Here is a 17958-nt window from a genome sequence, read left to right on the forward strand (position 1 = left end):
TATGCATGCTTTTTTTTTTTTTTTTTTTTTTTTGCTGTACGCGGGCCTCTCACTGCTGTGGCCTCTCCCGTTGCGGAGCACAGGCTCCGGACACACAGGCTCCGCGGCCATGGCTCGCGGGCCCAGCCGCTCCGCGGCATGTGGGATCTTCCGGGATAGGGGCACGAACCCGTGTCCCCTGCATCGGCAGGCGGACTCTCAACCACTGCGCCACCAGGGAAGCCCCCGTATGCATGCTTTTGATGGCCTAAAATATTTCGATAAAATGAAGGAGAAAGGGCAATCAAGATGGTAAATTCTTAAACTATTCTTGGAGGTTCCTCAGTACTCTTCCCATCTATTCACTTTCTCTTCTGTAGTAAAATAAACATGACGTTCCCTACCCCTTCCATATTATTTTCCTAAGGCTACCATAACAAATTAATACAGACTTGGATGGCTTAAAACAACAAACTTTATTCTCTCACAGCTCTGCAGGTTAGAAGTCTGAAGTCAAGGTGTGAAACATGTAGGCGAGAACCCTTCCAGCTTCTGACGTTTACTGGTAATCCTTGCTTTCCACATGCATCACTCCAGTCCCTGCCTCCATCATTCCTGTCTTCTCCCTGTGTGTCTGTGTCTTTTCTCCTTAGAAACATACCAGTCACATTGGGCTAAGGGCCCACTCTACTCCAGTATACTCACTTTAACTAATTATATCTGCAAATACCCTATTTCCAAATAAGGTTACATTCTGAGATAATGGGGGCTGGGACTTCAACATATCTTTTGGGGGACCAAAATTTAACCCATAACAACTTCTTATACTTAAAACTGAGCTCCTATAGCTTGTTTTTTTTTCCTACGGCAACTTAAGAGAATAATTTAATGACTATCTCAGAGATACTGAATCTGAAAAGGTCTGATTTTGATCTAATAAAAAACTTGACAGCATTTGACATATGGTTTTGTCTGTATCTTCTTTTTTATGGAAATTCTTTTACATTATTGCTAAAGGAACCATCATTTGACCAAGATCTTAGGAGTTGTGTACCAGAACAATTCTTGTTCAGTCCAGCTAAAACATCTCAGTTTAAGACACTACTGACTGTAGCCTTCTCTTTACAACGTGGGCTGGGGAAGAGACGGTCTGTGTGCAAAGGAAATAAAGCACATAACGCAGGAAGCTAGAGCCAAGAGCAAAAGTCTGGATAACATTTGAACTCCAAGCCCCAATTATTCCTGGGCTCAGGTGCATGCCTGTTATAGCAGTCTGTGAGTCACTCTGTATCCTCATAACCTTTTTTTTTAGTTTAATATAATTTGAGTTAGGTTTCAATATTCAGCTTAGAAAGCACCTTTCACCAGTGCCCCCATGTGGCACAACCCTAGGAGGTGTCACTCAGCGTAACCTGCATCTGTTCTGTCCGATACGGCAGCCCCCAGCCCCATGTGGCTATTTAATGAAAAGGAAATAAAACTAAAAAAAATGCAGTCACATTAATCACATTCCAAATGCTCAACAGCCACATGGGAGTAGTGGCTACTACATTGGCTAGCACAGGCAGAACATTTCCATCATTGCAGAAAGTTCTTTTGGACAGCCCTAGTCTTCATGAATGGCTCCCCCTGGAGTTACAGAGGCACAATCAAGATGCAAGTCCACACAGGGCAGCTTTATTTTCAAGGCCTGACATACAGTAAATCTTGCTTGTTAAAGCTGTATTTTATTTCCAACTAAGGTTATCAGTTTCCAGAATTTCAAATGTCTTAAGGGTTTTCTGTTCCCTTTAGGGATGTGAATTTTAAGTGTCTCTTTTAGGGTAAAGTTCCTTGAACTGGGAGTTGATACCTGACTTCTTGGTCCATTACCATGTGACAGTATTAGTTTCCTACTGCTGCTATAACAAGCTTAGTGGTTTAAAACAACACAAATTTATTATCTTACATTTTTGTAGGTGAGAAATCCAACATGGGTCTCACTGGGCTAAAGTTAAGGTGTCAGCAAGGCTGTGTTCCTTTCTGGAGGCTCCAGCATAGAATTTCTTTGACTTCTCTGTCCCTTGGCTCTTGGCCCTCTTTCATCTTCAAAGCTAGCAATGGCCGGCTGAATCTTTCTCATATCACACCACTCTGACACATACTGGTGCCTCCCTCTTCCACTTCTAAGGACCCTTGTGATTACATCAGGCCCAACCAGATAATCTAGGATAATCTCTCCATCTCAATGTCAGCTGATTAGTACATTTAATTCCATCTGCAACCTTAATTCCTCTTTGCCTAACCTAACCTAACATATATACAAATTCTGGGGAATAGGACATGGTCATCTTTAAGAGTCCGTCAGTCTACTTTCCAGTGATATTGGGCAAATGACTCTTTACCTCTGTTTTCTGCATTTATAAAATTATGGAATTGGTCTATATGACCCCCTAAGGTCCTTTCCAGTTCTACCGCCTAGGACTCTGAATTGACAAAAGTTAATAGTTACTGTTTTATCTGGTCTTTCACTGAATTTGGATTAAATACTTATTCTGAGATAATGTAACTCTGAGTTTATGTTCAGAAGTGACTTCCAAAGGTATTGGGCCATGAATCTCCCAGAGTAAGTGTTGGCCAGAGCCCAAAACACTAACAAAGCCATTTATAAGGCAATGAAACTTTCTATTTAACATCAAAATGGAGATACAAATAATACACTTTTAAATGTATAGTATTAATACATTAAGTGTTTAAATTATATGTTAATGAAGTGGCATATAAATAGGTGTTAACTGATTCACAAGAAAGGGTTTTAATGAGGGATAAATGAAGTGCTTTTTGTCTCTGTTAGCTCTCACCAACTCCTTTTTTTGAATAGTCTGTTATTCATTGGATGAAAGTCATATTAGCAAAAAGAGCCAACTGTTGCCATACCGGTGTTAAAAACAGTCACCCAAATGAAAATCATTCAAACTCAAGGAAATGGAGTCAGAAGAAACTCTGGTAAGAAGAAAATAGTATTTGGGTTCTTTTGTATTTTAAATAATAGAGTAGGAGTAGTTCTATCATCCTGATCACTAAATAGATCTTCTGATTAGAAATCAGAAGTTGACAGAAGGACTAAATCCTCAGAAGTGATTTTTTTTTTAATCTATATCCTTAAAAAGTTTTCTTACCAATGTGTTCTTAATTACCACTGACCCTATTATCAGATGGTACTTTCCACATTAAAATACTTCTAGTAATTTACGTTAGAATTGACATTTTATACATTGTCACAATGTACATAATCTGAAGAATACAGAAGTATTTTTTAATTTAATTATGTGAAACACAAATGCTGACTTGACATATGTTCACATGTAACTCTCTCAGTTTACAGCTCAACAGATTGGTGAATCCAGAGGAACTGCTATAAACACTATATACCTATAATGAAAAAAAAAGAAAACTGTAGCATTAACCAGCAGAAGTAATATTAAAATTAGACCATTCTGAACAATGCACCTTAAAGCATCAGGGGAAGTCTAAAAAAACAAATCCACAAAGAGTATCAACTCCTCATTTTATCTAAATTTTAGCAAAAAAAAATTTTTTTTTTTAAATCTTAACTACAGGAGTAGCAAAAGCATCTGGTTTTGATTTAAAAACCTATTTCATTTTTATCTCTTGATTGACTGAAGTAGTGAAATGGGCAAGGTGATAATAATAGAACAAAATGTACATTTGTGATTACTATTTTATTCTCCAGAACATATAAGTTATCTACTTTAATCAACCTAATCCAAGAAAGCTGAGATTTATAAGGATGATTTTCCATTTTACAAAAGGCTTAATATAGGATTCTTTAAAAATATTTTCAGAAATATGACACACATATACATATAAAATAAACTCACTCTCTTAAATCACAGACCATGCAGTGTATTCTATCTTATTCACAGCTAGGTTTTATCAGGAATTGTCCAACTGGGTGTTAGTTGTAATGACAATCATAATAAAATTATCATGCAGTAAGAAATTTAACAATTGAATGCCCTGTTCTCATGGAATTTTACACTCAAGTGTGGTATATGACAAACAGGTACTAAGAAATACGTACACAAACAATGATAACTTGTCCTAAGTGCTATGAAGGCACTGTGTACAGCACTATTAGATTTAAGAAAATATGATTTTGGTTTCATTCTTAAGCACAACTTCCTTTGAACACAGTCAAAGTGTAATGATTAAAAATTATTATGCTAAGAGATCCTTGAGCCAAGGTATTGAAAATTCATAAATTTGTCACAGACAGGAATATAGGTGCTAAAAAGTATAAATCTAATGAAAAAAGTCAAAACACATTATTTAAAAAGAGGTCAAATTAACTTGCATAGTCTATTCAATCCTAGAAAATCACATACTTACTGTATTGGTATTTCAAAAGTTTATTCCAACCCATTTCTTCTTTTATACTCTAAAACATCTTCATTATGTTGTTTGATGAGCTAGAAGTAGGTAACAGTTAAAATTAGAAATGTAATCTTCCTGGCAACTTAAAGAGGAGAAGGAGCAGATCAGCTAATGATATTTATATTTTGCAAGAGAAATAAGGATAGATTAAAAGAATTACAACTATTCTAGTTAGAAATAAAAGGCTAAGGGATACAAAAGTCCAAAAGCTATGAATGATATGTACTTGTTCACCACAATCTGACATACTATATATTTGAGAAGGCAACCCTTAAAAGTTTAAATCCAACTTCTGCAAATAAATTACTTCACTCAGTGGGTAATTAATGGAATGGAGAGCCTTACCACAGAGGGGCTAAAGCAATAGGACAGAGCAGAACCTGGTTATTAGATGGGGTGGATGTGTACTATACTTCTCACCTCAGAAGTATGATATTGTGAGTGAACGACCAACCCACATCCCCCAACTATATATGTTTTAATTAGATGTCATGGAGGACAGCCACTTTCTCAGAACCACTGTCTGACAGAATATGCAACTAGAACGATGGCTGATATAGGGTGACATGTTTTGCAAAGATCCAATATCAATCAGAGCGCTCAGCAACAAGTTTCTTTTTAGGAAAACTTTAAGAACGTATAAAGTTACATTATAACAAACGTTATTTTGAAAGGATTAGTTACTAAGTTGTAAGTAACTTTCAACATCTCTTCCTCCTTTCCATGTCAAAGAGCTGAACCACTTTAATGAAAAAAATCCCAAATAAGAGATCTAAGAGTTGGAGGTGGGCGGCAGTGGAGGAAATTCCAAAACAAAACATTTAAATACGAATGTAGCACAGATACTTTTAAAAAATGTATCTATGGAGAGGCAGTATTTCACAGTGGTCTACAGTGTAGCTCTGAAGTCAGGGAGAACTTGGTTTGGCAAATTAATTTCTCCAAGTGTTTCCTACATCCGTAAAAGGTCAACAATAATAGTACTACCACATAGTGTTGTTGAAAAAATTAAACAAGTTTTTACAGGTAAAGCATTTGGCATACTGTAAACAAAGACAAAAGAAAGAAAGAAAGAAAGAAAAAGGCTGCTACACACTAGGTACAATTTCCAACAATGTATTTATACAAACATTGTTAAAATCTTGTATCTTGTAAGTTCAATGGGATTTAATTTGTGTAGCTTGTTCATTTACGATCTGTCCCTATGGCATCCGAAAAAAGTGCCTTCATAAAATCCCAACCTGCCTCCATCTTTATTAAGAAATAAACTAAAGAATAATTACTATGTAGTAAAACTGCCATTCGCGACAAAACCAGGGGAAGGATCAATGACAGAAATTTCAGCCTCATTATACTTTCTCGATGCCTCTGAAACCTTAATATTTTTTAGTCCTTGGGATTTCCCTCCTGGAGAAATAGATTATTAGCAGTTACATAAATAACCTATGGAATGGAAGATTTGCTGCGCACCATTCAACCTCACACCGATACCTGTCCTCTCCAGCGTGCTGGAGTAGCACGATTTAAGGGAGTATATACTTACATAGATCCACAAGAAAACGGAGGTGCCCAAGGTCAGTCCAACCTTCAGCCAGTCAGGTCTGCCTTGTGGTGGTTCCCGAATGTAGAACTTTGACCGCGCTGAAGCTGAAAGGGGACAGAAAGGGTCTCTAAATCTATAACTTACCGCCCTGTAGGAATAAACCTGACATTTACATGCGTATTGTCGCTTTTAATTCCCCCTTCTACTTCCTCATTTAAACAGCCACAGAAAGAGAGGTTCAGAGAGGCCTAGTAACTCGCCCTGGGCCACCAGCAGGGGCAGACGAGTGGCGCCTTCAAAGCCTCGTACACGGGCTTTGGCGACCCCTCCGACGTCTCGGGGGTGGGCGGATAGAAGCGCCCCCGGGAGGGTCTCCTTCTCCCGCGTCTGCAGGAGGAGGGACTCAAAGTCCATTCGCCGAGACCCCGAGGGGTCGGACGGCACTGGGAGGAGGGTGGGCAGCGGCTGACGGGGATCCGAGAGTCGCGGGTGGAGGCAGGCGTGGGCTCCGGGAGGCGGGCCGGCGAAGGTCACGGCCGGACAAGCCCGGGGCGCAGCCGCCTCCTGCCCCCGCGGGGCTGGGTTCGCCCTGGGAGCCGCAGGCTGGAAGGTCGGGGCGGCCTGCTCGAGGAGAGACACTTACAGCCGCTCGGGAGCCTGGCCGGGGCCAGCAGCTTGTAGAAAGGACGCAGCAAGGCGGACGGCGCCATCTTGCCGGTTGGGCTCCGCCTCCTCCAGCCCCGCCGCTCCCGGGGGTCGGCATCCGGCCGAGCGCCCCCTGGCGGGCGGAGGCGCGGAACAGCGGGCTCTGCGGCCGTGCCGCGTGGGGGCGCTAACCCCAAGAATTGGAGTTACCGCCTGGTACTCTAGCTCTTCTGGTCTCAGCCCTCAATCTGCACAGTGGGATTACGAAGGAGATGATTACAAGGGGGGAAAATAAAAGGTAGTTTAGCCGCGTCTCTGTCCTCAGAGAGTTTATTTCAGACCCCCACCCCAGGGACACTTACAGAGAGAGTTACCAAAATCTTCCTGCGTAAGTTGGGAAACTGCAAGTGAAGGGGGTTGAATAGTAGCATTTTGATCGAATTCGGTGTTTCAGGCACTGTGCCTTAATGCATCATTTGATTTACATGCACTATCATTTCACTTTCACAACGGCCGCAGGACACGCCGTGATTATCATTCTCAATTTATAGATGAAGCTCAAAAGACAAGCTCTTCCTCCAAGGTGACGTATTATATATACCTCATATTTGAAACGACCTCTTAACAGTTCCCAAAGTCTGTTTATACGCACTAGCACAGTAAAGCCCCACAACCCTGTGAGGAAAAGAGAATCCTAGTATTTCAGAAGTACCCCGACCAGTTCAAGACCACACAGCTGGGGAAGTTGGGACTCGGACTTAGCCCACCCAACAGGTTTAGACAGTCCCCTGAGGCCATAAGCTGCAGAGCAGGCTCAAAGTGCCAAGTTCAAAGCGCCATTCTTGCTCACCTCTTTTTAGCTATATGATTTTTAGGCAAATTACTTAACCTCTCCATGCCTCAGTTTTATATCTGGAACAAAACACTTACGCTATAGGGTCCTTGGGAAGCTTAGAGCGTGTCTGGTAGTTGTAAACAACTTGCTTTTGGCTATCTCTTTGATACCTATTGTACTGACCAATAGGTTTTATCTTTCACATTTGAACCAGATTTTTTGTGCATTTAATTCTCGATTCAAACTGATGTCTAAAGGCCATGTTAAAATATGTGTATTTTTACATATTTTAATTAGGTTTAATCTTTTAAGCCTAATGTCATTTGGGTTCATTTTAAGGGCAAAATAACTGTTAGCAAATCTCTTTTTCTTTCTATACTTTCCTTAGCAATGATATTGAAAAAAATTGTTAACCAAAAATTATTGACCAAAAAAGTAAAATAATCGTTCTATGTTTTGTGGCTCATTTTTACATACAACTGATGGCTACATAGATTGCTAAACTGTTAGTTACTTTATAGTTTGTAACCTAGTTTGAGCCTCCTGGACTCATGCTCAAGTAAACAAACCATGCAACTAACATGCTGAGTCAGTTGTTGGTTCTCAACTTCTTGGCTTCTTGTCCACTCAGCAACCTGTCAGTAGTATATCCTTTCTACCCCATCCCTTGGAAGCTTGTCCTGACACAGGTTTTGCTAGAATCCAACAAGTTGGAACAGAAGCCACATTTAGTGAGAGCATACAAAACCATTAGGCAAATTACTAAATCTCACTACTGCCACTGGAAAAGGCTGTTTTGTTCTTTTGCCCCCTGTATCCTTTTACCAGTGTATATTTTGGGAAAGTGATGAAGTATAAGCACATTTCTCTCATCATGTTAGAGCTGATGGAACCCTACACTTGGAGTAGGCAGCTGTACATGAAACTCCATCTTGAAAAGAATCCTGATGAAGCAATTTCAGCCAGGAGCTAATAGCTGTGATATTTTGGTAGAAGTTGCTACGTGACATTCATTTAAGCATCCCCAGAAACTGAATGCTAACACCTTATTTATGACCCAGGCAAAGAGTTCCCCCTTTCTAGTTAGCAGCTAGAAAATCAAATTTTTATTTTTTAATTTTTATTTTATTTTTACATATACATGTATCTATTCTTTTTCAAATTATTTTCCCATTTAGGTTGTAACAGAATATTTAGATGAGTTCCCTGTGCTATACAGTAGGTCCTTGTTGGTTATCTATTTTATTTTTTTATTTTTTAAAAAATAAATTTTATTTTATTTATTTATTTTTGGCTGCGCTGGATCTTCCTTGCTGCGCGCAGGCTTTCTCTAGCTGCGGCGAGCAGGGGCTACTCTTCATTGTGGTGCGCGGGCTTCTCATTGCGGTGGCTTCTCTTGTTGCAGAGCAGGGACTCCAGGTATGCAGGCTTCAGTAGTTGTGGTTCACGGGCTTAGTTGCTCCGCGGCATGTGAGATCTTCCCCGACCAGGGCTCAAACCCGTGTTCCCTGCATAGGCAGGCAGATTCTTAACCACTGTGCCACCAGGGAAGCCCTGGTTATCTATTTTAAATATAGCAGTGTGTACATGTCAATCCCAAATTTCCAGTCTATCCCTCCCCCTCCCCCTCCCTCCCTGGTAACCGTAGTTAAGTTCGTTCTCTAAATCTGTGAGTCTGTTTCTGTTTTGTAAATAAGTTCATTTGTATAATTTTTTTTAATATTCCACATATAAGGCATATCATATGATATTTGTCTTTCTCTGTCTGACTTATTTCAGTTAGTATGATAATCTCCATGTCCATCCATGTTGCTGGAAAATCAAATTTTTAGTTCCAGATTTTTCCACTGGGAAACCTCTTACTCAACTCACATCTCCCGGGGAAGGGTTAAAGTAAAGCCAGAGTTGAAAACAGTATAAAAGGTAAAAGTGCTTCCTACATGTTTACTGATTTATGAAGCATGAGAACACTATACGTCAAATTCAAATCTGCAGAGGGATAGCTGTATCTGCAAGTTTTTATTTAAAAAAAAAGCAATCACAAAACGTTAACATTTTGTAAATCTGGGTGGCAAATACATAGATTTCTTTTATGTTTGTTTCTAGAAAATGTAAATATGTAAAGATAAAGAAGTGTCAATAGAGAACCTCTTACATATATGAAGATGGAGGAATTTCACTCTATGTACCCCTTTTGTAGAATTAAAGTTTGCAACGTTATTTCTTTATTTATGGTGAATTTATCACAAAAGTGATATGCAAACACATGTTGTAAGAGGAATGAAATAACTACCACCACCACCATCATCATCATCACACCTAGCCTTGGATATGTTAACTCCCTGCATAGCTGTCATTCAAAGCATAAGCCATTAAATGGGATCGCTATTTGTCAAATAGTGGTGATCTATCAGAGTAGACATTTTATTGAGTTCAGGCTATCAAATCACTGACTGTGTGGTCCAACTATTTGTAGGTGCATTTTAACTAGGATGTTTGTAACTCACATAAATGTTGAATCAGACTAGTATTCACTGAGTCTTAAAGATTGTTATTTATTTGTCATTAGCCAAAAGGAACATATTTGCCAAACTATATTGCTAGCTCATCTATTCAGTTACTCAGCTTCTGGTAGAAACTACAGTTTGTTTCAAAGACCAGAAATTTTCTTCCCCCAAGGTGAAAACAGAATATTATTTACAGGAGAAATTTAGAAAAACATAGCAAATAATATTGCCAGAAGGACTTTTGGATATGAAGCTAGAGATTTGGAAACCCAAGTTAGTAGCTAAGCCAAAATTATCACCTTAAGTTAGACAATTTTTCTACTTTTTAATAGTTCAGATAGTTGAAAGACCTGTTGGGGGTGGTGAAGTTTGAAGGTTACCACTAAATAACAGCCGTTTTTATGAATTCTAAATTTGTTCTTAGTTTTTTTTTTTAAAGCTAAAGTTAAAAAACTGGCCGTATTTCGAAACTCAAAAATGGTTTCTTGTACATACAATTTTTTTTTAATTAATTTATTTTTGCTCTGTTGGGTCTTCGTTTCTGTGCGAGGGCCCTCTCCAGCTGTGGCACCAGGGAAGCCCCATACAATTTTCTTAATGAAACTTTTAAAGAGACATCACAGAATTTGAAGAAATTCCAGGATCTGACTTCTAAAATCTTACTTATGCCCCAGGCAAAATGAGAGGGCATGCAAGATAGCAGCTAGAAAACCCAAGTATTAGTCGCAGATTTTTCCACTGGGAAACATCTTACTCAACTCACACCTTCCATGGAGGATTAAAGAGCAAGCTGAGGGCTTCCCTGGTGGCGCAGTGGTTGAGAGTACGCCTGCCGATGCAGGGGACGCGGGTTCGTCCCCAGGTCCGGGAAGATCGCACATGCCGCGGAGCGGCTAGGCCCGTGACCCATGGCCGCTGAGCCTGCGCGTCCGGAGCCTGTGCTCCGCAACGGGAGAGGCCACAACAGTGAGAGGCCCGCGTACCGCAAAAAAAAAAAAAAAAAAAAAGAGCAAGCCGAAAACAGTAAAACATCTGTGTAACTATGATTAAAAAATCAAAGCTACTGCATATATTGTATAATGATTCATGATGCACAGAATGCTACTACTGATGGAATTCAGGATCTGGAGAGAGATAATCAAAAACAATCAAGGATAAAAATGGCTCATACGATGTGAAAATTTGTAGTCATCAACAGAATGCCACGTTTAAAATAGTTTTACTGTCGAGTTTTAGTGAATGGCTTGAAGCGACTCTATTAGGTATCAGTCTGACCTTGCTTACTGCAGTAGTTCTCTAGTATCCTTGCCAGATACTCTTCGGCTTCCTAAGATTTAAGGATTTCTAGTGACGGGGAGTCACAATATTAAACACTAGTTTGAAGCCAGTTCCAGGGGAGTCAGTGACCTTGAATTCTTCACAACCCAAGGTGATTCATACAGTCCTCAACACTGCATTGCATGAACTCGGCGATGAAATAAAAACACACACTTTAACCTTCAGATGTTTCTTTGGCATGGTACTTCGGATCTGGCTGACTACCTTTCCAGGGTCCTCTTAAAGTAATAAAAGTAAATCACTGATGCCCCAGCCAGGCCCATTTACTTGGTTACCTCTTTCACGCTTTTCAGACTCCGGTAAGCCCCATCCTCTCTGGATCTATTTACAAGACCCCACTGGGGTGAAACTTTCATTTCCCCTCCGCCTCTGCTGCTTAATTAAGCACCTGGTCCACGATCAAACACACCGCTTTTTGGACACCGGGATTTTAGCACTTTAGGCTCAAACTATGATTATACAGACTGGAAGAGTCTACCCAATGAATGAAAAGCCAATCTAGCAAGAAGTAGTGGAATCGCTACTTTTGATGCGGAGGGCGTCGGAACCGCAGTTAGCCACTCTTCCCTCGCTTCCCCGGCGTCTCGGAGACAAGAAACCGAAAGGATGGGCGGGGCTTGCCGCGACCCTCACGGCCTGCGCGGACCTGGGCGGGCCTCCAGGTTTCCCAGCAAGCTCCAGGACAGAGGAGGTGGGGAAAGGAGGTCATCGCGCCTGCGTGTTAGGAGGTGTGACCCGGGTGGGAAAGCTCTCCACGTCCGCCATTTTGGCTGCCTCTGTCGGTCTGTTCAGTTACCACGTGAACCGCCGACGGAGACCCGTGCGGGGGGGGGGGAGGCGGCGGCAGTGTTAAGTGAGAAGGGAAAAAAGACTACGAGGGGAAGGGGGTGTCTGGGTTGGGCGACGCGGTGACACCCGAGGCCCGGTGGCGGCGGTGGATCGGGGCAATCAAGGCTGAAGCAGCCAGGGAACGACGGCGGCGGCGGCGGCGGCGGCGGTCGGACAAACAGACTGACCGAGCCCGGCGGTGGCGGGAGCAGCGGGAGGAGCCGGAACGATGCCGGCCGTGAGCCTCCCGCCCAAGGAGAACGCGCTCTTCAAGCGGATCTTGGTAAGTGGGAGGCTCCGGACCAGCAGTGAGGAGGATTTAGCCGGTACACGGGCCTGTCACCCCTAACCTCGGCCCAGGGGCACCCGGCCACCGCCGCCCGGGACCCCGCCTTCGTGCTCCTAGTCAAGCCGAATGCACTGCCTTGTCCCCTCTAGGGGTTCCCACTTGGGCACGCGCGCCAGGGGCCACGGGCTTCCTCCTCCCGTCCCCACGCTCCGGAGGCCGTGGTTCCGGAGTAGGCCCCGTTCTCCTGGCTTCGAAGCGGCCGGTTTTCATTCGCCCTGAGCGAAGGGGGCAGAGGCCTGGCCTTCAACGGGGAAGCGGGCGACACGGGCAGGAGCGGTGGCCCGGGTGGTTTGGGAAGCCTGCCGGCAGGCCGGGGTGACACCCTTGGAAGGAACAGGTGGTGCGGATGCGGCACAGCTCATTCATTGCCCAAGCGCGGCTCTCCCTCCATCGTCCGTCCCTCCCTCTTCCTCTCCTCTTGGGAGTCACCTGTCCCCGCCCGGCTCGGGGTCACTGAATGACCTGGGAAGAGGGAAGGAAGAAAGGAGTTCAGAAGAGGAGAGGAAGGCTTCTAAACGACAGCCTCGATGGAGTCAGTAGGAATGCTGGCATCTGCAGCTTCTCGGCCTCTTTACCTCCTTTCAGGAGTAGGGGAGAGACATTTATTTCTTAGCTTCCGAGCGGGAAACATCACCCTCCTTGGGAGGTGGGGCCCATTGCGAGGGGGCGGTCCAGTAGGAAGTGGAAAGTTAAGAGCTTTCAGCGGAGAAGTTCTGGACACAGATTTTCTTGTAGACCGAAGTGTATTAACACTGACGCAAGAAATGAGCAGCAGAGAAAAGAGAATATAAGGACTTGTGAAATGGATCTTTTTGACGCTAGCTCAGGCTCGATAATTCCCTGCATTTCACGTTTGCCGTTTGCATTTTTTTTTAAATAACCGTAAATGCGATGATGTTTGGAAGGACTGTTTACCCTGTAACATCTGCCTTGTAGCTTTGGTGCTATAATTAATACTTTGTAGCACGTTTTTTGTTTGGCATCTAGTGTGTGGGTTGCCGCTTTCGTGCAGACACTTTATGAAAGGATTAACTGCATTTGCCAGACTTAAGACTTCAAATTTGGAGTGTGTGTACGAAAGTGTTAGTTCTTTCCTCTTGTAATTTAAATGTATTTCATTTGTTTGAAAAGTATAACAGCTCTGAGGATCCGTGTTTTCTAGAGAAAGGAAAGTAACCCATGTTGAACTAACTTTGATTTTACAAAAATATCCATATGCCTACAGATTTAGTCAGTTCCTGTGAAAACATACATAGGAAAGTCGCATCCAATACGGTGTTAACTCTTAGTTACCTTGAAGTCCTTATTGCCATTTTTTTTGGTTTCAAGACTAACTGGAGTGGAGTGTAGGTAGGACTATAGCACCTTTTTACCACAGCAATTTATTTACTTTTACAACTTTTAAAGGAGTAGTTGTTCTCTCCATTATGATAGCCATTAGCCACATGTGGCTCGTGTACACTTGAAATATGGCTAGTGTGATTGAGGAATTGAATTCTTAACTTTAATTAATTTAATTTAGTCTCAAGATGTCTCAAGATTAAGGAACACCCCGAGATTAAGGCTAACAGCTAGTGTAAGGGTCAGGAATGCAACTTTTTTTCGGTTGCGTTCGGTCTTCGTTGCTGCGCGCAGGCTTTCTCTAGTTGCGGTGCGCGGGCTTCCCATTGCGGTGGCTTCTCTTGTTGTGGAGCACAGGCTCTAGGCGTGCGGGGTTCAGTAGTTGTGGCACGAGGGCTCTATAGCGCAGACTCAGTAGCTGTGGCGCATGGGCTTAGTTGCTCCGCGGCATGTGGGATCTTCCCGGACCAGGGCTTGAACCTGTGTCCCCTGCCTTGGCAGACGGGTTCTTAACCACTGCACCAGCAGGGAAGTCCTGAAACTTTTTTTTTTTTATGGCACTTACACCACACCTGCCTAGTTCTTTGTTAGGTAAAAGGAGTTGTAGTAATTGTTAGGTGGCTACACATATTGTAGGTACCTACAAATATTGTAGGTAAATTATTTCATGTTATTTATTGCTTTTGGAAAAAGTGCTGTTTCTACAGTTAATGATACTTAGGTTGGACTTAGTTGCAGATGAAATTAAAATTAGGAATTGTTAACAAGTAGATTTCCACATGTGCATAGGAAGGTCAGCTGACTTTAGTTTCTATGTGACAGTAATAGTTTTGCAACCGAGTGAGGACAGCGACCTTGAAATTGGTCTTAATATACTTTTACCTGTACTGCATGTGTTTAGAATATAACAAAGAAAAAATTAAAAATGGAAACAAAGTTTTACCTGCTCTGAAATCCCCTTTCTTCTGTATACAGTAGGTAATCAAATGTTTGAACTAGAATAAATTTGTTTAAAAGTGAATTAGAGGGACTTTCCTAGAAGCCCAGTGGTTGAGACTTCCAGTGCAGGGGGCGTGGGTTCGATCCCTGGTCAGGGGTGCTAGGATCCCACAGGCCTCGCGGCCAGGAAGCAAAGGCATAAAGCAGAGGCAGTGTTGTAGCACATTCAATAAAGACTTAAAAAAAAAAAAGGTCCACATAAAAAAAATCTTAATAAAAAAAGAAGTGAATTAGAAAATGAAATGCAATTTTGCTATAATGTAAATACACTACATTCTTATGAAACTGACAAAATACTTTTTAAAAAGGTCTGTAAAGAATCTTATGAGAAGAAAAATCTGATAATGTGGCAAATTCACTGATTTGTTTGTTTTCTTTTAGATTTCTATCCTAAATCCTTTCTGGAGTGGATATAGTATGAACGAACACAGAAGTATATGTTTTTATATAAATTGACAAAGGATATATATTTTTAAATGCTTTATTGTGTTAGAAACCTGAAATGTTTAAGACATGATTCTTTTGGGTTAAAAGTAGATTAAAAGACTTGTTTGTGCTGATTATTTCTAGAATAGAGTATTCTGGTAAAAAAAAAAAAAAGAACGACTACAGTTTAGTTTTCACTTGTAATAGACAACATGATATGTGCAGAGAAGCAGACAAAAGCTAATAGGGAACTGAATTTAACGTTTGATTATGCGAGTATTTCAAAGCCTTGCAGTCTTGGCCATTATTGGGGATTACACAGACTAAGTTATTTGATGGTATAGAGTTGCCATCCCAAGTATTACTTTGAAGACTGGTTAAAGCAGTTTCCACAGAGGCAGACATGGTGCCCTGTATGATTGGTGGACAGGAGAGCTACTGGCCAACCAGCTTTAACAGAAGGGATCCCTTTGTTTAGTGTGCATTCTAATTTCCTTTAGTATTTCTGCTTCTGATAATGCATTTCTTAGAGAGCATTGATTCAAATATATTTTCTTTGTTCAAAAAAGTGCTTTTGGACATAAAAAGCTAGGTTATAGAAGGGATCATATGCAAAGGACTGTTTGTTCAGAATTTTCTCCCCCAGATAACTGCATGGTTCATTTCTTCTCTTATTTCTTTCAGAATTCTGCTCAGATGTCCTCTAAATGTTATATTGAGGTCTTCCTTGATCAGAAGTCCTCTTCAGCGCAACCTTCTTATTTTCTTCCTTGCTTTATTTTTCTCATCACTTATCATCATCTGACATATGTATGCAAGTAATTTAGCACATGTCTACCATAATTAAAACGTAGGTTTTATGAGGATAGGGATTTTGTTCTGTTAATTGCTATACCCCCATTAGTTAGAATAACGTACCATAATACGTATTCAAGAAATATTTTTGCATAAAATCAGTGTTAAGACAGTGAGTATAGGGCAGGAGAGAGAAATTGTAATCTTTGGATTTTGTGCTTGCATAAAGACTTTTGGAGAAGGGAGTTAGTTAAGCTGGGCCTTGGCATTGTAGAATACATTGTTATGAGGTAATTGTAGGGTATCAGGCAGAACCTGTATTACCCGGTGAGACCTTGGAAGTTTCATTTATTAATGAATCATGGTATTAGGTTTGTTTACATGGCCTTTTTCCCATCACAAAAGCATAAAAGGAAATTTTTACTGTTTCTTTTTTGGTTGTGTTAGCATTGGAGGAGATAATGGTATCTGGATTAAATGAGGCTGTTTGTCATGAGGAGCCTGTTGTATCAGGTAGTAAATCTCAATCATCTGTAGTTTCATACAGCTCTAAAACTGATTCTGACACAAAGTCAGGGGTGAGGACCAGCGTATATGATATTATGAGACAGGAATATATCATGTTAGAAGGGAGAACATTTGTAATTTAGAGTTGCTTTGTGAGTGTTTTTTAGAAAATTTAAAAATCAAATTGAATTCTTGGAATTTGGGAAAGGTATGCTGGGAAGCTGGTGTGGCAGAGCCAGCCACTTAACTAATCAGTGACCGTAGCCAACCCTCAGCATCCACATCTAAATACAACTTTGCTCTCTATTTGTAGGCAGTAGCCCTATTGAAGAGAGAAACACTTAAGATTCTTAGTGAAAAATGGTTTTAGAAATAATGTCAGTTGCCAGTGCTGATGGTAAAGAAGAACAAGTGAAGAGATTTAAAAGAGTGATGGTTGTTAGTATATATATTAGGATGTGGAGGGGAGGCAATTTTTGCTGTGACTGTATTTTTTTTCCTTAATTAATTAATTTTATTTATTTATTTTTGTCTGCGTTGGGTCTTCATTGCTGCGCGGGGGCTTTCTCTAGTTGCGACGAGCAGGAGCTACTCTTCATTGTGGTGCGTGGGCTTCTCTTGTTGCAGAGCACGGGCTCTAGGTGCGCAGGCTTCAGTAGTAGTGGCACGCAGGCTCAGTAGTTGTGGCTTGCAGCCTCTAGAGCGCAGGCTCGGTAGTTGTGGCCCACAGGCTTAGTTGCTCTGTGGCATGTGGGGTCTTCCCAGACCAGGGCTCGAACCCGTGTCCCCTGCATGGGCAGGTGGATTCTTAACCACTGCATCACCAGGGAAGTCCTGTGACTGTATTCCTGACTTATGGGAATTTCCCTGGAATGTCAGCTGTACATTTACACTTAAGCTGTTTTATGATGCACACTGTACAAACTTGTATTGAAGTTGTAACTTTAAAAAAAACTAGTTTAACTTGTTGCATGTGGTTTTTCCCCTTTAGGTAAGATATGAATTGTGTTTTCACTACTTAATTTGGAACTAAAATAATTCCATAACATTTTAATTTAATAAAAGCAATCTTTTTGTCTATTTAAAAGTGAAATATAAATTGCAATATAGAAATAAATGATGGAGAGTTTAATGTTTTTGTTACCTGATATTCTCTATTCCACTGAGATTTTCTTTGGTAAGTATAACAGGAACACATTTTCAGTTGAGATCATTTGAAATTTCTACTAAAACCTACTGGGGAAATTATAATCTTATATGAAGCCAGTGATTTTTTTTTTTTTTTTTTTTTTTTTGCGGTATGCGGGCCTCTCACTGTTGTGGCCTCTCCCGTTGCGGAGCGCAGGCTCAGCGGCCATGGCTCACGGGCCTAGCCGCCCTGCGGCATGTGGGATCTTCCTGACCAGGGCACGAACCCATGTCCCCTGCA

At 41.4% G+C, this 17958-nt stretch overlaps 2 protein-coding genes across 3 annotated transcripts in view; one reads left to right on the forward strand and one right to left on the reverse strand.

Moving 5' to 3' along the window:
* Nucleotides 1-436: 436 nt before the first annotated feature.
* Nucleotides 437-6696, reverse strand: NDUFC1 (NADH:ubiquinone oxidoreductase subunit C1). The gene is made up of 4 exons (XM_081237455.1): nt 6603-6696; nt 5960-6063; nt 4372-4451; nt 437-3390 (listed from the first exon to the last, which is right to left on the reverse strand). The coding sequence occupies exons 1-3, from the start codon at nt 6667-6669 to the stop codon at nt 4392-4394; spliced, it is 231 nt and encodes a 76-aa protein (XP_081093581.1). The 5' UTR covers nt 6670-6696; the 3' UTR covers nt 437-3390; nt 4372-4391.
* A 5337-nt stretch (nt 6697-12033) lies between these two features.
* Nucleotides 12034-17958, forward strand: part of NAA15 (N-alpha-acetyltransferase 15, NatA auxiliary subunit) — a 78893-nt gene continuing 72968 nt past the window's right edge. Inside the window, exon 1 of one of the 2 annotated variants that reach the window (XM_081237281.1) lies at nt 12034-12395. In XM_081237281.1, the coding sequence (XP_081093407.1) occupies nt 12342-12395 (54 nt within the window). In that variant the 5' untranslated portion in view covers nt 12034-12341. The remainder of the gene's footprint in view (nt 12396-17958) is intronic. The other variant, XM_081237280.1, reaches the window with a different exon arrangement.

This window comes from Mesoplodon bidens (genome assembly GCF_964165515.1).
Source record: "Mesoplodon bidens genome assembly, chromosome: 1".
In the NCBI taxonomy this organism is placed as follows: Eukaryota; Metazoa; Chordata; class Mammalia; order Artiodactyla; family Ziphiidae; genus Mesoplodon; species Mesoplodon bidens.

Bases quoted from the DNA above. Each gene is read 5' to 3' on its own strand.
- NDUFC1 (XM_081237455.1), bottom strand. From the start codon at position 6,669: ATGGCGCCGTCCGCCTTGCTGCGTCCTTTCTACAAGCTGCTGGCCCCG. The intron at 6,064-6,602 runs GTAAGTGTCTCT...GTCCCCTTTCAG, and splicing joins GGCCAGGCTCCCGAGCGGCT to CTTCAGCGCGGTCAAAGTTC. The intron at 4,452-5,959 runs GTAAGTATATAC...ACCTACTTCTAG, and splicing joins CCGTTTTCTTGTGGATCTAT to CTCATCAAACAACATAATGA.